Raw genomic sequence first — 23,009 nt, forward strand, 5'->3', positions numbered from 1 at the left:
AGTTCACTCAGACTCATGTCCATCAAGTCAGCGATGCCATCCAGCCATCTCATCCTCTGTCGTCCCCTTCTCCTCCCGCCCCCAATCCCTCCCAGCATCAGAGTCTTTTCCAATGAGTCAACTCTTCACGTGAGGTGGCCAGAGTACTGGAGTTTCAGCTTTAGCATCATTCCTTCCAAAGAAATCCCAGGGCTGATCTCCTTCAGAATGGACTGGTTGGATCTCCTTGCAGTCCAAGGGACTCTCAAGAGTCTTCTCCAACACCACAGTTCAAAAGCATCAATTCTTTGGCACTCAGCCTTCTTCACAGTCCAACTCTCACATCCATACATGACCACTGGAAAAACCATAGCCTTGACTAGACGGACCTTTGTTGGCAAAGTAATGTCTCTGCTTTTGAATATGCTGTCTAGGTTGGTCATAACTTTTCTTCCAAGGACTAAGCGTCTTTTAATTTCACAGACTCACTAAAGTAGTGAGATAGAAGGGACATCACATTGGCAATTTATTTTCAAATGATATTTTCAAATAAATTTTCAGTTTATTTTCAATTTGATATTTCAAATTTCTTTCAAAGGAAAGAAATTCCTTTTTCTTTCAACCTAAAAAGTAAAAATCTTTTAATATGTCTCTGTACAGATACATTTAACATCATTTTAGCAGAAACTTAAAATTCTGATGGTATCAAGTTTTGGAGAGAAGTTTATTTCATTTTATTTTATTTTTTACTATGCCTTGTGGCTTGCAGGATCTTAGTTCCTCAACCAGGGACTGAACCCAGGTCCTAGCAGTAAAAGTGCCGAATCGTAACCTCTGGACTGCCAGGGAATTCCCTGATCAACAGGAACTTTTAAACACTGCTAATGGGAATGAAAATTAAGTCAAACATTTTGAAAAAGAGTCTGGATTGTTCTGTAAAAAGGTTAAAGCATTCACATACAGCATGACCTAGGAATTTAGATCCTGGGCATATTACCTATGAGAAATTGTAATTGACTCATTGGAAATGACCTTGATGCTGGGAAAGATTGAAGGCAGGAGGAGAAGGGATGACAGAGGATGAGATGGTTGGATGGCATCACCAACACAATGGACATGAGTTTGAGCAAGTTCTGGGAGTTGGTGATAAACAGGGAAGCCTGGAGTGCTGCAGTTCATGGGGTCACAAAGAATCAGACACAACTGAGTGACAATGATGACATATGTTATAAAACTCTCCTTTTAAGGCAAAGTAATGATTAACACACAATAATAGGATAAAGTTATTCCTGTGCCGGAAGACAAGGGGAGAAGGTTGCGAAGAAGCCTGTTCGATATACCCATATTGGTGATTTTATATTTTTAAATTAAGTGGTAGCAATGTATTAGTTTGATTTATTATGATGATTTTATCTTATATGTGTTTATATAGTATGTATCAAACATTGCATAAAACTTTTTTTACATTATTGAAAACACCGGGTAATTTGAGGTAACAGATTTGAGTTTTCCCTTTTATGGAAAGGGGAAGACAGCAAATCAATATGCCAAGGCATTTTTGACTATGTAGTCAAACAAAAAACAGAAAAAAAAAAAAAAAAACCTGGGCTAGAGCATTAAAATAGTGCTCAGAATTTTGTCCCAAGGGCCCAGGTTATTTGAGAATGCTTCTAACTGTGTCTACCTCAGCCTTCGAATACAGCAGGAATGGGTGGAAACAATACTCTAGACGCCTTTGATGGTGTGTGCCCTCCTGGTATATCGTTTCCTAACCAAAGTTTTCCATAGAAGTAGACTTTGGCATGCTGATTTTATTTGTTTTAAAAAGCCTCTTTGAAGAATAAAATTAAACTCTTAAAAGGCTTTGCTTTAACTAAAGAGGACCATCTCTAGTTGTCAGACGGTGCCTTGACACATGCGAAACACAAGCGGTCGATTATGTAAATGGGTAGACAGCTTTCTGAAACGCAGACTAGTGACCCTTGGAGCTCAGAGAATCAATGCTGCAGAACATAGATGATTCCTGACAGCTTTTCCGTGGGTTTTGTTTAACTGCAATGAATGCATATATATTGAGTCAATATTTGAACTACATGCAAAAGAAAACCTTTGTAGTAGTTTAATACTGAGCTCACATTCTGAGGTACTGTAAATGAATATTTACCCTAACAGTCATTAATTAGATATAGAAGAGTTGTGTGGTCACTAAACATTTTATTTTCTGTTGAAGTTAATTCCTTTGAAATGGAGAGGATATAATGTAAACTTTAATGGCACAATCTTTACTGGTAAAATGCGGCAACAGACATCTGTCCCAAAGACATTTGATTGAACACATGTAATCATCACTTACCTCGCCACAAGGATAATACAGCAAAGCAGCAGAAGAAGAGTTTATATTTTAACATCTAAAAGTACCCATTTTTGTATTTTCTACTACTTCAGGATGGATAGTACCATATGGCTTCCACATAAGTGGACCTGTTACCAATAAACTAGGACTGATGTGTAATTACGTTTTCAGTGATTCATCTGTGAAACACCCTGGGTTATTTTACATGGAAGCATCTGGTTCACATGTGTACAGTGGTTATTCTGTGGTGATTGACATCTGTATTCTTCTAGTAAAGTCCCAGTTGCCCAGATGTGAGCCATTGCCTTCTTTCTTATACAGACAAAACCTGCATTTCAAAAATCCTTACCTCGACCCTGAATGTGAGCATTTCAATCTTCTGCACACACATACAGACACACACAGACAGACACACACACACCCAACTTGCACTGTGACTGGAACATAATATAAATATTTCATGCATTGTATTTCAGTTGTTGAACAGATGTATGTAGGCACCTTTATCTCTTTCTATGCTTGTTTATACCATGACATCTGTTTTAGATTGTAAGCTCAAAGAGGGCAGTGACCATGTCAATTTAATATTATGCAGACAATATCCAGTAAAGCATAATTCACCTTCAAATGTTTGTTAAGTATATGTCCATTAAGATGGTGATGTTAATGACTTTAGGGAAAATTAGAGTTTATAATGTGACTGTAAACACCTTTTTGCACTTTAAGAAATATTTGCTGTAAATGGCCCAGCTTTCAATTTCACACATTATAATTAGCCAGGTAACACATAAAGCTATCTTGTTTTGAGCAGAACTACTTTACTTTATATTAGGATAATTTTATAATGATGTGTGATATGAGATTTTCAGAGAGACAAAGTTCAAGGCAAGTTTCATGAAGGTATAGGATTTTAGCTGAGGATTCAAGGGTTAGTAGAGTGTAAGCATGTAATAATGAAGGAAAAAACCTTTGAGGCAAAGAGAAAAAGGGAAAGAGGCACTGGTTAAAAGCATGGAGAAGACCAGCAGGCCTGGGTCTGAGTCCTGCATTGGCCATTTATGAATAGTGAGAACTTGGGCGAGTTGCTCAAATATCTAAGGTTTGGTTTCTCGTCTGGAAAATAGAAACCATATAGGACATAGGGTTGTTGTGACAATTACATGAATAAGGATTTTAACACAGTACTTGGCATAAGGAGAACATTTAACAACTGTTTACTGTTGTTCTTGGAACATCTAAAATTTCTAGTTGGGATTCTTATTTGCACCGAATAAGGTCAAGACTCTCATCTTATCAAGTCATCTTTTTACCTCTTAAATTATTCTCTTCAATTTCATGTGTGGCAGAGTGACATCAGAGCATACTTATGTATCCTTGAATTAAAATATCAATATTTCAGTGAATAAGACACTTTTCAATGAGTAAATCACCTTTGTTTCGTTTCTGTCCTTTTATTTGTCCTGTGCGCACAAGGCTCAGATGCCTTGTCCACTCTGACTCTTCCTGAATTCTGTGAAAAAAAGAACCTTTACCTTATCTCCAAGTGAATAATAACCATTTATTTCATGTTTAAGAAAAAAGGATTTGGCGCATACGTCAGCTAGCAAACACAAAGCAATTAGCTTCTGTAATAGGTTAGATTTGTACTTGTGCTTAGTTGCTCAGTCATGTCCGACTCTTTGTGATCACCATGAACTACATGTAGCCCACCAGACTCCTCTGTCCCTGGGATTCTCCAGGCAAGCATGCTGGAGTAGGTTGCCATGCCCTCCTCCAGCGGATCTTCTCCACCCAGGGATTGCACCCTCCTCTCTTACATCTCCTGCGTTGGCAGGTTGGTTCTTTACCACTGACACCACCTGGGATAATCTTTATTTTACTCTATTTTAATGAATTTTTAAAATTCTTTGTAATATGCATATCTATTACTTTATAAAAACCTTAAATGGTTTTTTGTTGCTTGCATCCACTAGGATGTTATAGAATTTTAAAATTTCTGTATTTGAAGCTCAAGTTTTCATAAGAAGACTTAGGATAATTCATTATTTCTTTTTACCAAATGTTTATTTTAAGAAGTAACTATTTCACCCTAAGGAATATTTTTTTAAATTATGATTCAACACCCAAAATAAGGAGAGAAAATAATATAGAAAATTTATATTCATTGCTTTGTTTTAATGTTTATTTATTTAGGTATTTATTTATTTGACTGTACCAGGTCTTGGTCACAGCCTGTGGGATTTTTAGTTGTAGTTTGTGGGATCTAGTTCCCTGACCAGGGATCAGACCTGGGCCCCCTGCATTGGGAATATGAAGTCTTAGCCACTGGACCACCAGGGAAGTCCCTAAACTCATAACTTTGAATGAAACCTAAATGTTACTCTATCCCCTTCTATCCTGAAAATACAATACTATAATTTTGGACCTAGAAGGGAAATTTAGATGTGGAAATAACCTTTTAACCTCATCCCACCTAAACGTTGGATATTTGGATTGGATTTGTCTGGATATTGTCTACTATTATTTTAATGAAACTCTCATGAATATAAACAAATGTTTCTCTTAAATATTCAGTGCTCTGATATAGAAGTCAATTCCATTTTCTTTATGGGAAAAGTTGCTTGAAGAAAGAAAGCAGTTATTACTGTTATGAATAAAGCTTATTTTTAATCTTAACAGTCAACTATCTCTTCAGGAGTTACGGGAAATCACCATGTAGTAAACATCAAATAGCATTTTATGTGTAACATGTTAATTTTTATGTGTACAACTGCAAGTACAAGTAAGCCTTATATAAACACAGATGTGTTCCTGACATCTAGATTTTGAACTTAAAATGTTTTTTAACCTTATAAATCAATACTTTGTAGATACTTGATCACAGCATGTTATATTTAATGATTGAAATACATTTTTGCTCAGCTGGACTGTGATATTTTCAAATTCTGAGATTATGTTTTATTTGTTCATCTCATAGGCTAGCATAGTGCCTTACACTGATAAAATATTAATCGAAGTAAGGAATGTATGAAAAACAGGTTATTGTAATTATGTTGACCACTGCTGCTGCTGCTGCTGCTAAGTCGCTTCAGTCAGGCCCAACTCTTAGCAACCCCATGGACTGCAGCCTACCAGGCTCCTCTGTCCATGGGATTTTCCAGGCAAGAGTACTGGAGTGGGGTGCCATTGCCTTCTCCATGTTGACCGCTAGTTCTCCTTAATATTTTCTAATAGTTTGTTTATATTGTAGGCTAAGTAGTCTTTGTGATCTGAGAAAAATCTATTATTTATAACATTTCTAAAAAATGTCCTTAGTTTGTTCAAACACACTTTGTTAAGAACAATTCTTTCCTAAATCATTAATCTCCTGTGTGTGGTTAAACTACACAAAGACAACCATGGTTCCTGCCCTCTGTAAATTTAAGATTCTTACAAATGGAATTTTTAGTGCTCCTTCTAGTTACTTCCAAATTTCTTAGTTACATTAATAGAAAAGTGTTTAGTGATAGATTAGGAAATGCCAAACATCTTTCTTCTTTTGCAGTTTGATAAAGGGGCCTATTTTTACAGAGAGCAAAAAAAAAAAAAAAGAATGACAGCAATTTAAAAGATTTTGAAAGTGTCTCTGTTTCTCCATGCATAGAGGCCCACTAACATTTTGAGAGGACTTTGGGGGTTATATATATATTTTAAGGGACACTATGATCAGGCTGTAGAATCTCGCTGACTATTTTCCTTGCATGTCTATAGCCTGTTCAATTTTCATGGTTGTCTTTTGGGGCCACATGTGAATTTATGGATGACAGCTTTTCCTAATTCCAAACAAGTGTTAGAATTTCTTGGTGTAACATTTTAATTTCTGTTTATGGTTTCTGATTTTTGAAATCTGACCCCTCTTCTTCATTGGTCTTGATGGTGAGATTGTGGGTGATAATTCCCTGTTGCTAACAGGAGTCACATTTCTTCTCAGAATAAAGGATGCATGGAGCTAAAGATGTTATTTCACTTCTGACTTTTACTTGCAGTAGGAATGAAAGTGTAATTGCTTCTTATTTTTCCTTAAGCAGATAGCAGAAATTTAGATTCATCAACAGTCCTAACGCTTAAGTAATAATAATAACAAGGACAACAGTTTAATGAAACTTAAGTTAATAGAAAATCCAACCAACTAGAGTCTTTTGAGTGTGTGTTTACTTAGAAGTTGACCAACATTTGCTCGTGAGGGTTTTAGCCCTGAGGATTGAAACACCATTCATTTAACCATAGATCTCCCTTCCCAACCGTTCCAGTGAAGTGGAATATAACTAAACTTAGTGGTATTTGTGTGAACTTGTAAGCATATAAATTTGTAAACATCCAAAACTACTTGAGAAAAAAATAATTTAAGTTACTTCATAATGGAAAGTGAGCTAACTAGTGGTCAGCAAAATCTGTAAGAAATTAAAATTTCCTTCCTTAAGTATAAGTTTTATATGATTGCATTTCTAAAAATCTAGAGTTGCCCTTCTGATCTGGAATGGTTTTTATTCTGTGCAAATTGTGTATGAAACTAGCTAAAGGTTTTTTCATGCTCAACTCTGAGAGAAAAAAGGCAAACATCCTCAACAAGACATTTCTTAGTCTATTTCAACACACACAGTTTGTTCTTTTAGGAACTGTGCCAAATTTTGAAAGAAACAGTAATTCTAAATCATAGTCCTTGTTCTCCAATAGCTTACAACATAAGTGACCAAAGATGTGCGGAATTAAAGTCTGTGGTTGATGTTCCTTCCTTTGAAAAGTGGTTTCGATGTCTCTTCCCTTTAAATCTAGATGGGCTTTTGATGCGTTTGTAAACAGTAGAATGCAGAAGTGATGCTTTTGCTTTATCAGAAGATAAAAACCAGAGACATCACTTTGCTGACAAAAGTCCACATAGGTCGAAGCTATGGTTTTTCTAGTAGTCATGTATGGATGTGAGAGCTGGACCATAAAGAAGGTTGCGCACCAAAGAATGTGCTTTCAAACTGTGGTGCTGGAGAAGACTCTTGAGAATCCCCTGGACAGCAAGGAGATCAAACTACTCAATCCTAAAGTAAACCAACCCTGAATACTCATTGGAAGGACTGATGCAGAAGCTGAAACTCCGATACTTTGGCCACCTAATGCAAAGAGCCAACTCACTGGAAAAGATCCTGATGCTGGGAAAGATTGAGGGTAGGAGGGAAAGGGGGCAACAGAGGATTAGATGGTTGGATGGTGTCATCAACTCAATGGACATAAGTTAAGCCAACTCGGAGAAATAGTGAAGAACAGGAAGCCTGGCGTGCTGCAGCCCGTGAGGTCTCAAAGAGTTGGACACACTGAGCAATTGAACAAGAAGTCAGCAGAGGCACCTCATGCTTACAGCCCTAAGCTTTCATGGCAGAAGTCTGACTGTCCTAGGCTGCCAGGCTACAAGGAGCCAGGCCACTGAAGAGTCTCCAGGAACCAGTCCTAGTCTTTCAGGGCTCCCAGCCAGCACCAGATATGGGTGAATGAGCTTTAAGAGGACTCCAACTCCCAGCCATCATGTCAGCCCCAGTTTTCCAGTACCCCCCAGTTAAGGCCCAGACACTGTGGCACAACAACATACTATCCTCACTGTGCCCTTTCCATATTTCTGATTCACAGAACGTATGATCATAATAAAGTTGTCATTGTTTTGTGCCACTAAGTTTAGGGTGGTTTGTTACACCACAGTGGTTACAGGAACAAAGACCTACTTGATTTAAGATGTGCTGCAGTAGAACAGGAGATAATTAATTCCTCTGCCTAGGAAGGTTTCCCAGAAGCAAGGACATCTGAACTTGGCTTTTAGTGAAGAATAGGAGCCTACTAAGTAAAGAAGGTAGAAGAAAGAGTTCTCAAACTGAGAGAACAGTATGGAAAAGTATGGCAATGAAGACTGAATGATGCATTTGGTGGATGACAAGAAGTTTGTTGTGGAAGTGCACTGGCTAGTTAGAGCCAAAAAGGCAGACATGAAGCTAGACATTTTGTAATTTTTTTTTGCTATGCCAAGGGAGTTTCAACTAAAGCGTTGCTGGAGTACAAAGTAATAATCAGACTTGTGTTGTAGAACGATAGTTCATTCATAGCAGTTGGACGATCTGAAGGAGAAAGCACTAAAAGGCAAGGAGAAAAGTCAGTAATTAGATAGTTCAGATTGCAGATGATCAAAGCCAAGATACATACGTACATAGTTTTCTTACAAGAGCAAGATAAGATCAGTTAGGTAACAATGCTTATTTAAATTGCTAATCAGTTATTTCCTGAATGTGTCTGTTCAAGCCTTAATAATTAAATGCTACAGCCAGTCACACATTTTGGCAAATCAAACCAATGCTTTTACAAAACATTGATCTCATTACATTTGTTAATGATACTTCTGAATGCCATGTAAAAGCTTCCTCCACTATGAATTTTGGATAATTACGATTATTTTTACATTTTTACAGACTCTGATTGCAGTGGGACGTTTAAAAAAAATAAGACCAGATTGTACCAGTTAAAACACTGCTGGAACCATATGTTGCATTTATGCTACTTCCTAAAAATAAACATTAGTTGACTAAAAAAAATTCTTAAAAAAAATTGGTAATTTATGTAATCATAAAGATATCACTCACAGTAAGAAAGTGTATAGTACTTAGTAAAGATATATAAACATAACACACAACTGTAGTCAACAGCTTTCTGTGTGGACTGAATTGCAGTTTAGTTGTGACTTTTGAGCTTTTCTTGAAATTGTGACACTGTGCATGTAATAAACTTTTTAAGGGCAAAAAGTTTAGACAGGTCATTCTGCAGTCATTCTGAGCACATGGACTGAACCCTCCATGGCTTGTTCTGCCTTATCTCACAGTGACTTGTCACCAGCTGTGAGGTATAGTGATTTGTTTTAAAAACAGTCTATACAATAGTTTTACTTTACACTTTGGTTGTATTTTTAAAGTCAACTGTAAAGTTTAATCTTTTTAATTCAAAATCAGAATCCTCAGAATTTTGTAGATTGCTTCCATCTGCCTTCTCGCAGTTTCTGGCACATTTCCTTAAGACAGACAGAACATCTCCCAGAATTTGAGCAGAGACCCTCTACATTTGCCAGTAATACCACATTATGTGTACACTTTGTGAAGAAATGTTTTTTTGTTTGTTCTTTTTTCTGTATCACTTATATGATACTCATTTTATCTAAAAGTTATATGAGGTTGATGATAGTCCAGGATAGTTTGTCTTCTTTAGAACTTCTGGCTGCCACATGATCCTTGGCCACCCATTCCATGAAAAGCACAGAAAATATTCAGGAACGATTTGGGGCAGACTGCTACTCAGTAGATCAGAAGAGAAGGAGATAGGTAGGTCACAGCACAGGATGCCAGTCAGGACAGGTTTGCTGCTTGGTGAGCCAAGGAATTAATTAGAGTGGGTAATTTTGAGAATACTAAGAATCAAGTCCACTAGCAAGTGCTAAAATAATGGGAAAATCTAATTAAAATAGAAACCAAATTTTCTTACTGTAAAACAAAAGATCACAGAGCTTCAAGAGAGAAAGAGAAGGCAAGGCAAGGGAGGAGAAGGAGAAACCTCACAAAGCAGAGTATTTATTTGCCAGGAAACTGCATTCATTCTTATTTATTTATAGGTAAAGAAAAAAAAAAAGGCTACCAGTGTAAAAATTCAAGTATCTCCCTGAAGAAAAAAAGCAAGTGCTTTTTAAGTGTTAGAAAAGAGGTTTACTAGTGATAAGGGTAATTAAGGATCAAAACTAGGTTCTGAAGAGGACAGAATGAGTCCATACAGCAGTACATAACCAGTTTTTTTTTAAGTCCCATTGTTTATTGGTCCAAAATAAATATGAGCAATTGTTAGGTTCGATTTGAGTCTGGTGTACAAGGTCGCTGAAAGTGCCGCGTTTGGACAGATTATAATAATTTGCAGGCCCAGTGCAAAATGAAAACGCAGAGCCCCTTTGTCCAGAATTATTAAGAATTTCAAGATAGTGACAACAGAACATGAAAGCAGAGATGAAGCCCCTCTAAGCTTGTGGCCTTGTGGGACTGACAGCAACGTCATACACCCACGAAGGTGGCATTGTCTGTGGTTCTTTAACAGCCTTACTCATTAGAGCTGTCAGTGAAACAGCTGTTATCCCCTAGACAAGGGCTGTTGTTAGTGTAGATTCAGGGGAGCTCAGCACTCAGGGTTACCTCCGCCTTGGAGCATTTGTTTGTTCCCTTTGTATCCCAAGCATCTCGCACAGTCTCTGACCCATGGTAAGCAAGCAGTAAATAGTGGATAGGGTAGATGATGGATGATGTGACTGCCAGCCTCTCTCAATGACTCTGATTCTGGTTCAGTTCATCTCTAGATAAGAAGCCCCAGTGTGGATTCTTTTTCATTTCAGTTCATATTGCTCAGACCTTGCAGATGCCTCCTCCCGTCAGCTTGGAGGTTTCTTTTAGCTCTGGGCCTTGGGAGTCCTGCACTTACTCAGGTCTGTTTCTCTCTTAAGTGATCCTGAAACGTTTAAACTCATAGATTAGAATAATATTTGAGCCATAACCAAGTTAAGGCTAGACTAATGTTTCCTCCTCCATACCCCCAGTAAAAAGATGTCTACCTCTTAACTCCTGGAAACCGACACTGTGTTAGAGCACATGACAGAAGAAAATTAAGGTTGCAGATAGATTAAAGTCGCTAACTAGCTGACCCTAAAAGTGGCTAAATTATCCTGGATTAACCAGATAGGTCCCGTGTATCACAAAGGCTGTTAAAGAAGAGAGAGGCAGGAGAGTCAGGGGAAGAAATGAAACCAAGGAAGCAGAGTCAGAGTGAGATACTAAGAGAAGGTACCCACCTGCATTGCTGGCTTTGAGAATGGAGAAAGGGAGTAGCCTCTGAAAACTCTCCGCTGGGGCTTCCAGAGAGGAACACAGCTCTGCCAGCACCTTCATTTTAGCCCAGTGAGACGTGGGTCAGATTGCTGACCTCCAGAACTGTAAGATAATGAATTTGTGTTGTTTTAAGCCACTGTGTTATGGTGATTAGTTACAGCAGCCGCAGGAAACCAACAGCTGGTTCCACATGGTGGCAAAACGATCACTCCTGGTCCCTGGTTCATTAGGAGTCACTAACCTCCATGGAAGGGCATTATTTTCTGCCCATGTGTTTTCCACTTCTCTTGGTAGCCTGAAGTAGAGTTCTCTGTGTGTGTGTGTGTTTTCTGTGTTTTTAATTTCCTTCATTGGACCACTATAATACATTTTTGGGTTCAGGCTAGTAGATGTTACATTCTAGAGAAAGAAATCAATGCAGGCTGTTCCATGAACACTAGTTTCTTGGGATATTAGTAGTTGAGAGAGAGTGAAAAAGAGGTTTCAGCTGCCAAATTCATTTGTAAAACTGAGGATAACCAAGCTATGTTTCTTTTTCATAAAACATTAAAAATATAATCTGTGTATAAATAGTTTTTTTTAATCGTGATAGCTTAAGAGAATATCCAGCAAAAATTATCCATCCTTCAGCTCAAGCTCCTCTCTCCAGAGTCAGCCATTGCTGGTTTCTTGTGAATCCTTCCAGAGATATTCTGATATTATATATATATATATACACACACATATATATATGTATATGTATATGTATAAATGCACATACACAACATATATAAATGTGTGTGTGTACATGCACACTCTAATTTTCTACACACACTTTCCTGTACCTTGCTTTCATTTTACTTAATAATTAAACAAGTTTATGGAAGAACTTCAATAGCTTTAAATGTATAATATGCACATGAAACACTTACAGGACTTAATGGAGAAAAATAAATATTTTCCAAACATTTTGGACCACAGATTTCATTTTTTAGAGTGAAATCTTTTTCATTTAGAGTACTTTTTCAGACACACTGAACAACACCAAGCTGCCTTCCTCTGAAATAGAAATAAGAATGAATGACTCCCACATACAGATGTAACAAGAAGGGTATGGATTTCAGAGTAAGGGAAACCTAGACTAATGTCCTCATTCCACTGTTGACCTGCCTGCCTGCTCACATGCATGTTTACTGGCTGTGTGGCTTTGGGCAGGTTGCTTAACTTACTCAGCCTTCTTAATAATACTGTTTACCTCATCCGGTCATTTGTTTGTTAATTAAAACATGAACTCATTGGAACATGGATGAGCCTGGGTGTGTAAAGCAGAGTCATTCTACTTGAGAAGCTTCTAGTCTAGTGAGGGAAGCTTCATTTGTAGCACACCAAGTGGCAAAAAACAGTGGCTTATCTTAAAACTAAAGTTGTGGAAAATAATTTTCTATTAATATGACAATTTTCTACTTTTATAGGCACAGATCACTAGAAACAAATGTCACCTATACCACTTCAAAACTTGTAAGGAATACAGGAAGTTTAACATAGGATTTTTCAAGTATTAATTTTTTTAAAGTATGTATGGACTTTGATATTGCTCATCTAATGAATTATCAGAGTAATGTTATTTATCTAAATTAAGTAAGAAGGATGAAATCCTTCCATTTATCATGAAGTTCTTGCATAAATTCTGGCATGGTTGTGGATTATGGACGTATTTATCTTAATGTCTTGTGACTTTAGATGTTAGATAGAACTAGATAACCTTATTTTGACTCATAATATGAATATTTTACAGAGAAATTATATAATTATTCTTTCCCAATATCTATAAGGTATACAAGTGCATTTTAGCATTGGTTGTTTACTCTTCATAATTCTCTTTTCTGTGTTTTATTCAAAGTTACTCATTTCAAAGCATATTTCTATTTTCTTATTGTTCTTGATAAACAGCAAAGGAATATTTATTAGAAAAAAATGTTTAGGAATTTAATTGAAAATAGCTAACGCAATTTCTTTTATTTGCCATTTTGGTTGCCAGAAAAAAAAAGCTTCAGCCTCTTTTCATTTTCTCAGACTGTTGAAATGCTGTCTTGGTCTGTTGAATTCCAGACAATGTTCAACACTTGTTTTACTGAATTCTGATGACTTCAGTCTGTTAATTTATTTGGGAGACACTTTTGGTTTTTATAAGGTCAGCTAGAAATGTGTAGCTATTTTCCCATTTATTTGAGGTTCAAATATTTTTTTAAAATACTAATATTTAACTTGAAAATACAGTGGTAACTTTGGTGATGTCAAATCTTTAAGCTCATTATTTATAACTTTTGCATTTAAAAGATGTTTCTCTGAGTTTGTTCCATAATGGCAACTCTGTTAAGGCCGGTATGATAGCTGCCTAGTTATTTAATAGTAGCAAGTACCTAATACTTGAACTTGCCTATTGTTTGTCATCATTTTGATGATGGTTCAATTTGTTACATTCTGAAAAACAAGCCATTAAGTACTTGATTTTATTATTGCCAGGTAATGTATGTCCCAGCCAGTGCTCAGTTCTGTTTGTCTCCATTGCATTGCCCTTACCTCATCTCTCATCTTCATCCCTGCTGCACGTCTGACCTTTACCCCAGTCCCAGAGGAGAGTCAGAGATGAGATGAGTGGGTGTCAGGCAAATTGGTAGTAAAGGAAAGCTCTCTCTCGCTCTCTCTCTCTCTCTCTCTCTCTCTGTTTATACATAGATAGATAGATATAGATATAACTTTCATCATAATGTGAGAGAAAGAGCTACTTCAGATGCTCTACACTGGTGGCCAGGCAGGCATTGACCATTGGCCATTTTGCTAGATTTTTGCTGTGATGGCTGCAGTCTGAGAGCTTAAGACTATCTTTCCTCCCCAAAGAAAACATTGTCTGTTCTTCTTGTCTATAATGAATCACAAGCATAGCAGCATCCTTCCAGGTTATTCTTCTCAACTCCAGATAATTCTTAGTGGGTGAAATAATTTACCTAACGTGTATTTACAGATTCAGCAGTCAAAGTTGTATAGAAACCCAGCATTTTGGGTGGGAAATGGGAGTAGCACAAGCTGTGGGCATACAAAATACACTAGGTCCTTGGCTTCTGCAACAACTCTCTTGCCTAATTCTCCCCATAACTTTTGAATCATTCTATTTCAATCTTTTATTCATTTCTCTCTCTTGCCATCTGCCTTTGCAGTTTTCACATTTCCTGAGATTCTGTAAGGCTTTCTACATTGACTCAGTGCTAAAGAACCCATGTGTCAGTGCAGGAGACATGAATTTGATCCCTGGGTTGGGAGATCCCCTGGAAGAAGGAACTGGCAACCCACTCCAGTATTCTTGCCTGGGAAATCCCAGGGACAGAGGAGCCTGACACGCTACAGTCCACGGGGTCTCAAAGAGCTGGACATGACTGAGCGCGCACACGTGCACAGGATTCTTTACCGAACTTTTTGTCTCGGGTAGACTCTCTCTGGGCGTCTCTTCAGCTCATTTGTCTTTAGCGGCCAGTGATATGACAGTAACTGCTATCTCTGTACATGTAGTCCAGTAATCTCCCCTGAGCTCTACATTTATAAGCTTATATATTATCAGCATTCACCTACTCAGCATCTGTCTCTATTTGGGTATCGTGTGGTCACTTCAGGCTGACTCATTATAACTGAAATAGAATCCTTTATGCATAGTACTCAACTTGCCCCTTCTGTGTCACTGTTTTCACAACAGCCAAAATCACAAGACTCCGAAATCTGAGAGCATTGTAATGAGAAAACAAATAAGATCCCAAACTATTACGTGTATACACAGATACATACATACCCGTGTTCAAAGAGTAACATTATATAGTTTTGCATGTTTTTTACTTTAAGTAGATAGAACCATATTGTGTATTATTTTGTGCCTTGCTTTTTTGCTCAACATCTCATGTTTGAGATTCATGCATGTGTGTATGCCATTGTGTGAAAAATTGATAATTTACTTGCTCATTTTTTCTGTAGAGAGACATTTGGGTAGTTTTCAGTTTTTCACTATTATAAACAATGCATATTTGTTTACTATCTCCTGACATACATATGCAAATATTTGCCAGAGTATGTAACTAGAAGCAGAATTCCTGGTTATAAGTACATAAATCTTCATATACCTGGACAGTTATTGCCAAGTTGTTACCTAAAGTGGTTTCAAATATTTACACTCCAGCCAGTAGTAATTCATCTTGTCATTTCATGTTCTCTGTGATCTTTGCTATTGTTGGACATTTTTGTTTTTGCTAATCTGGTGTAAAATACTTTATCCTGTTTTTTATTTGCTTTGTTGAAACTTCCTTGGTTTCTAATAAAGTTGAGATAATTATCATATGCTTATTTGGCCCCACTGTTCCCTCTTCTTGGAAGTTTCTGTAGTCTTTGGCATATGCTTTTAAATTATGTTGGTTTTTTTTTTTAATTGTTTGTACCTTTGGATAATAATCCTTTGTTAGTAGCATATGTTGCAGTATTTCCTCTCAATTTGTGATTTCTTCCATCTCTTTAAGATGTTTGTACTTATTTCTTATGCCTCTAATGTAACTGAATTTATCTATCTTTATCTTCATGGTTTCACTTTCTGCCTTAAAAAAAAGAACATCTCTATCCTAAGATCCTGAACATATTTTGCTTTATTTTCTTCTAAATGCTTTAAAGTTTTGCCTTTTCTCATTTAATTGTTTAATTCACCTGGAGTTGAATTGTATGTGTATCGTGTATAGTTTGTTCTTCTTGTTTAGTCAGTAAGTCATGTCTGACGCTTTTGCAACACCATGACTATAGGCCACCAATCTCTTCTGTCCATGGGATTTCTCAGGCAAGAATACTGAAGTGGGTCACCATTTCCTTCTCCAGTTAACCCACATACAAATTGACTTTTGGTTTTTGACTTTAGAACCATTGTTCATGTCATAGTCAAAGGAGAATAATTTGTCAAGTGTCATAATGCCATCAATCATTATACATCTTCCTGAACCTCTCAGTCTGCTCAAATTGGCTCGTTGACATTTTTTCAGAAATATTGTTTTCAGAGTATGTTATAAAATGCAAGAAGTTCACTCTAAACAATACTGATGGTTCCCACTTGATAAGAAAAGACTGATATTACAGCCATGCTGATATCAGTGTTAAACCTGACTGAGAAAATTTCTTTACAAAATAAGCCAATAACTAGAAATATCATTTTAAAAGTTGTTGGTAATCCAACTCCGAGAAATTTAAAAGAGAATGTTATTCATTCTAACATTTTAGGGAAGCTTTCCCAGGATGAATAATTCTTGTGCCCGTCTAACTTTTGATCTACACTATTAATTAGATGGTGGTAATGCAGTTTGATTCAAGCTCTAGTGTGTGTGTGTTTGTGTGTATTTTAATGCAGTGTGAAATCAAGTTATAAAGCATAGAACTCTCTGCAACTATATTATTGAGGCTATGCTGCTGCTGCAGCTAAGTCACTTCAGTCATGTCTGACTCTGTGCAACCCCATAGATGGTAGCCCACCAGGCTCCCCCATCCCTGGGATTCTCCAGGCAAGAACACTGGAGTGGGTTGCCATTTCCTTCTCCAATGCATCAAAGTGAAAAGTGAAAATGAAGTCACTCAGTTGTGTCCGACTCTTAGTGACCCCATGGACTGCAGCCTACCAGGCTCCTCCGTCCATGGGATTTTCCAGGCAAAAGTACTGGAGTAGGTTGACATTGCCTTCTCCATATTGAGGCTATAGCCATTTTTTAATAAGGCTGTCATGTTCTGGAGAAGCTTCATTTATTCACTTTATTTGAAAAGTCCTTATACTTTAGCCTTTGTGCAATGATGATTTCTCATTCTGTCATTAACCTTTCCTTTTTAATTCATAGTTTTCATTTATTCCACAGGTATTTATTGAGAGCTTGTATTTTGCAAAGTAGTCTATTTGAGCATAACTATCTCAGAATTTAGGGACTAAAGGAACTCCAGGATCTTTTATATTAACCCTAACTTCTACAATTTAAATTAAGACACTGACATCCAGAAGTGTGCCATCACTTGCCAAAACCTTAATGTGATAAAGCATAAATAAAGATCTCCCAACCTGGATTCAGAATTCTTCCTGTTGAACCATGTTGCCCATAAAAACTAAAAATATACTTGAATCCTAAGTCTTAATATAATGTTTATAACACTCCTAAAGGAATTTTGTGAATAAAATATATTACAATCCTTGCCTTAAAGCTACTTACAAAATGTTGAGGATGAAAAACATATTTGAAAATAAATGGAGAAGGTAAAAAGTTTAACTGAAAGCTTCCTGAGGGGCAGATTATGTGTCAGTTCAGTTTAGTTCAGTTCAGTCACTCAGTCGTGTCCGACTCTTTGCGACCCCATGAATAGCAGCACACCAGGCCTCCCTGTCCATCACCAACTCCCGGAGTTCACTCAGATTCACGTCCATCAAGTCAATGATGCCATCCAGCCATCTCATCCTCTGTCGTCCCCTTCTCTTCCTGCCCCCAATCCTTCCCAACATCAGAGTCTTTTCCAATGAGTCAACTCTTCACATGAGGTGGCCAAAGTACTGGAGCTTCAGCTTTAGCATCATTCCTTCCAAAGAAATCCCAGGGCTGGTCTCCTTCAGAATGGACTGGTTGGATCTCCTTGCAGTCCAAGGAACTCTCTCAAGAGTCTTCTCCAACACCACAGTTCAAAAGCATCAATTCTTTGGCGCTCAGCTTTCTTCACAGTCCAACTCTCTCACCCATACATGACTACTGGAAAAACCATAGCCTTGACTAGACGGACCTTAGTCGGCAAAGTAATGTCTCTGCTTTTGAATATGCTGTCTAGGTTGGTCATAACTTTTCTTGCAAGGAATAAGCATCTCAAATCCAATTTGATATATTTCCCTAACACAGTGAGCTGATCATAGTATATATTTAAGTATTGATTAAATGAAAAACTATGTATTGAAATATTGGATGCAGATATTAGGTACTTTAAATGATCAGAGAAAATAAAAACTAACCTCAATTTGGAAAGTAAAAACAAAAAAAAAGAAGTCTTCATGGAAGATTTAGAACTTAAAGTGGGCCATAACTAATGGTTGCAATTTAATTAGAAATAGAGGAACTCACATTTTAAAAATACTTGTTTAGCTCACTTTCTATTAAGACTTTAGATACAGGTTCTCTGAGTTATTTGCTTTCAGACTTCACCTCTTAGCATGAGTGCTTGGAATAAGCATGTTCATGAAAAAATAACATGATAAATATGCTAAGATATGGGTATAAGGATTTTAATTGTTGTATTATTTATAAGAGCATTAAGAAATAGAACCAACCCAAACAGTCATCAGTGGATTAATTGTTAGTACAAACAATTTAAGATTAATGGTGAGTATAGTGGAGGTGATGGAATTCCAGCTGAGCTATTCAAATCTTAAAAGATGATGCTGTTGATGTGCTGCACTTAATATGCCAGCAAATATGGAAAACTCAGCAGTGGCCACACAACTGGAAAAGGTCAGTCCCAAGGAAAGGCATTGCCAAAGAATGCTCAAACTACCACACAATTGCACTCATCTCACACCCTAGCAAAGTAAAGCTCAAAATTCTCCAAATGAGGCTCCAACAGTATGTGAACCAAGAACTTCCAGATGTTCAAGCTGGTTTTAGAAAAGGCAGAGGAACCAGAGATCAAATTGGATCCATTGGGTCATCGAAAAAGCAAGAGGGTTCCAGAAAAACATCTACTTCTGCTTCATTGAGTACACCAAAGCCTTTGACTGTGTGGATCACAACAAACTGTGGAACATTCTTAAAGAGATGGGAATACCAGACCACCTCACCTGCCTCCTGAGAAACCTGTATGCAGGTCAAGAAGTAATAGTTAGAACCAGGCATGGAACAATGGACTGGTTCCAAATTGGGAAAGGAGTATGTCAAGGCTGTATATTGTCACCGTGCTTATTTAACTTATATGCAGAGTACATCATGCAAAATGCCTGGCTGAATGAAGCAGAAGCTGGAATCAAGATTGCCGGGAGAAATACCAATAACCTCAGATATGCAGATGATACCACCCTTATGGCAGAAAGTGAAGAAGAACTAAAGAGCCTCTTGATGAATGTGAAAGAGGAGAGTGAAAATGTTGACTTAAAACTCAGCATTCAGAAAACTAAGATCATGGCATCCTGTCCCATCACTTCATAGCAAATAGATGAGGAAACAATGGAAACAGTGAGAGACTTTATTTTCTTGGGCTCTAAAATCACTGCAGATGGTGATTGCAGGCACAAAATTAAAAGGTGCTTGCTCCTTGGAAGAAAAGATATGACAAGCCCAGACAGCATATTAAAAAGCAGAGATATTACTTTGTCAACAAAGGTCCATATAGTCAAAGCTATGGTTTTTCCAGTATTCATGTATAAATGTGAAAGTTAGACCATGAAGAAATCTGAATGCCAAACAATTGATGTTTTTGAGCTGTGGTGTTGGAGAAGACTCTTGAGAGTCCCTTGGACTGCAAGGAGATCCAACAAGTCAATCCTAAAGGAAATCAGTCCTAAATATTCATTGGAAGGACTGATGCTGAAGCTCCAGTCTCTTGGCCATCTGTTGAGAAAGCTAACTCATTAGAAAAGACCCTGATGCTGGGAAAGATTGAAGGCAGGAGGAGAAGCAGATGACAGAGGACAAGATGGCTGGATGGCAGCACTGACTCAATGGACATGAGTTTGAGCAAGCTCCAGGAGATGGTGAAAGACAGGGAAATATGTGCTGCAGTCCAGAAGCTGCAAAGAGCCAGACATGACCGAGCAACTCAACAGCAACAACAGCAGCAATAGATCTATATTTTTCAACATGGCAGAAATACTGATAATATATTTTAGAGTAAAAACATTAAGCTGCAAAATTATATATATGATCTCATATTTGTAAAGAAAAACATGAAAACACAAATAATGCAAAGCAGGATGGTGGACATTTTAATTTTCTTTTTCATGCTTTTCAGAATTTTTATAAAGTCTTTCAATAAACATGTGTTACTTATAAAAATGTTTAAACTTTTTATCTGGGTGTGGGAGAGTTCTAAATTTATTCTCTTCACTTACCACAAATATGAAATCTGTAGAACAGTGATCTCCATTCATGGAACAGCTTTCACTAAGCACCTACTATGTACTAGACACTAAGAACAGAAGTGTCAAAATCTATTTCCTGGGCTCCTCATGGCTAGAAAGAGATGGAAATCTGAAATGGAGAAACAGGGATCAATTCCCTTCAAACTTGTCATTTCAGAGTGGTCCCTTTGTCCTATACTGCTTTTTTTTTTTTTTAAACTAAATTGATGGCTGTCTGTGTCGTGCTTGTACAGTGTCTAGACTATGAATAAAATTACAGAAGTTTTTCCATGTATGACTTAATTAAAATAATTCAACTCTCTCTTTTGCTAGAAGAAAAAGTAATTCTAAGATATTTAGAGCTAGACAAAAATGTATAATGTGTTTTGAGTTGACATTGAGAACTTATACATGTAATAATTATGCTTTTGTTCTGTACTGTATAATTTTCTCCTTCTATAGAATATATTTTCAGAAATTTAATTACATGTTAAAGTAATTATGTCAGTATTTGTTGTTAATTTTAATACTGATTCTCCCAGAGGGTACTGCTTGTCATCTTGAGAATGCACTAATGCCTAGCACGTCAGCATTCCTGTGAGGGTTAGGTTGTCCAAACTTGGCTTGCTCAGGATAAGACAGAGCTGTCCCAGGTCTAATGGCAGCCAGCCATGATTAATTGTATGCAGTCATGAGGCCAAGGAGGACCCTGTAGAGGATTCAGCTTTAGCAATCTGTACAACTAAGTATGAGTACAGGCTTTTGGAAATACTCATCTAAACATACTCAACATTTGGGGATTTTTAGTTGATTATTCTTTTAAATTAAAGAAGCTATTAGCAGGAGCACTGTTATAGTTTATTTTGTATCAAGGACTAAAAATAATGGTTTCCAAATGTTTTGTAGGAATTTATAACCATTTTCATTGATAATATCTCATTTAATCTTTAGACCACCTCTGAGGCAGGTAGTATTATCTCAGTTTTACAGGTGAGAGAACAGAGGTTCAGTTAGATTGACTTGCCTGAAGTCACCTAGCTAATAAGAAATAGACCTGAATTCCAACCTAAGAGTCCTGACTTCAAATCCTGTTCTTTTTTAGCTATACCAAACTTTGTGGTTGGAAATATGGGTATTTCTTTGCATATTACTGGGTTGATTCTGATAAGGTTCGTACAAGGGCATAAAATATACATTCCTAAGCTCTTCTTTTGATTAAGCTGTTACCTTCCAGTTCACCACTTTTAAGACTAATTATGAGTTAGTGATCATGCCTTTTACCCTAGGACTCAGAGAATATTTACGTAAATATAGAGGTTAGTCCATTGATATAGTAACTGCAGTACTGAAACTGAAGAAATTCACTCACTAAAGGAAGATATGTAGATTCAGTAAATGAATGTGGACCAACAGCATTTCATCAACAGCTGCTAATACAACAAGGCATTATATACACATGTACAATTGAATGACCCCTAAAAGAAATTTATGTGATCAGAACTTCCTGCTGTTGAGCTTCAAATGCATGTTCATAGTTAGAATTTAAAGGAGGTGAAGGAAAATGTAAATTGTTTTGAAATTATTAAAGAAATGGAATGAGAAACCTTCTGTATCTTGACATAAAAATACAGCATAGAGAATATCTTATTTCTTGACCTTAATTATGAATATTGTAGTAAGGCCTTTGAATTTTCATTAGCTCAGAAAAGAGGCAGATTAATTCCAAAGCAGTTAAAGAAATTAAATTCCTTTCATTTATCTTTATGTTAATGCAACAGTTTGGAACAGGGTTTAACTTTTATTTCACTTATATGTCTCTTAAAATTTTCTTTTATTCTATATGTAGGTTTTCAAAATAAAATTATTTTGATTTTTTTCTTTTTACTCTAGGCTTGATCCTCCACTACCTGAGATGCCGAAAAAGGATCATGGCTCAGCTGAAAACATGTCCTTAGAAACTCTAAGAAATAGTAGTCCAGGAGACCTCTTTGATGAGATTTAATTGTCTCAAAAAGTACTTTGATATTCACAAGACTATGTTTTCTATCCCATTCTTTAAACTGCAAAAACAAAATTTCAACTCAGCAGCGGCCCTTAGGGCACCTTACGATTTAATTACATACACAGTGAGCTGAAACCATCGTGCAAAATGGATTACACATGTATATGAAAATATGATTTGATGACAGTGGTACATTATTCTAATATGTTTATTCAGCATGCCTGTAATTACATAAAATCTCAGACCTTTTTATTGCAAAGGTCACATGGACCTTATTCATTTCATACATATCATATGTAATAGCTGTCTATCCTGTCTAGGAAGATTTTGAAAATAGGACAAATAGAATGTCTACAAATTCTTTTTCAAATAATCATATTCTAAACACTGATGTTTGAGTATTTTAATTTGTGAAATGATATGCAAAATCTAGTTTAGTTTTTGCACAATCTGAAAATTTGGTGATAAAACTTTTGATTGAAGATTTTGTATTCTCAATAAAATGTTATCTTGCTTAACTTTTTCTTTTACTATAGTATCAGGTCTTTACAGAGTGCATATTAATGTAAATGTAACATCATTTTGTATCAAAGCATGTTTTTCAGAGATCTCAAGATCTCAGAACGATTGTACTGT

The 23,009-nt window shown here is 36.7% G+C and overlaps 1 protein-coding gene across 1 annotated transcript in view; it reads left to right on the forward strand.

The window, feature by feature from the left end:
* Window positions 1-22,691, forward strand: part of XRCC4 (X-ray repair cross complementing 4) — a 282,226-nt gene extending 259,535 nt beyond the window's left edge. Inside the window, exon 8 of the mRNA XM_068980715.1 lies at window positions 22,262-22,691. Coding sequence (XP_068836816.1) covers window positions 22,262-22,373 — 112 coding nt within the window. The 3' untranslated portion in view covers window positions 22,374-22,691. The remainder of the gene's footprint in view (window positions 1-22,261) is intronic.
* The last annotated feature ends 318 nt before the right edge of the window (window positions 22,692-23,009 follow it).

Source organism: Capricornis sumatraensis, chromosome 9 (genome assembly GCF_032405125.1).
Source record: "Capricornis sumatraensis isolate serow.1 chromosome 9, serow.2, whole genome shotgun sequence".
NCBI lineage: Eukaryota > Metazoa > Chordata > Mammalia > Artiodactyla > Bovidae > Capricornis > Capricornis sumatraensis.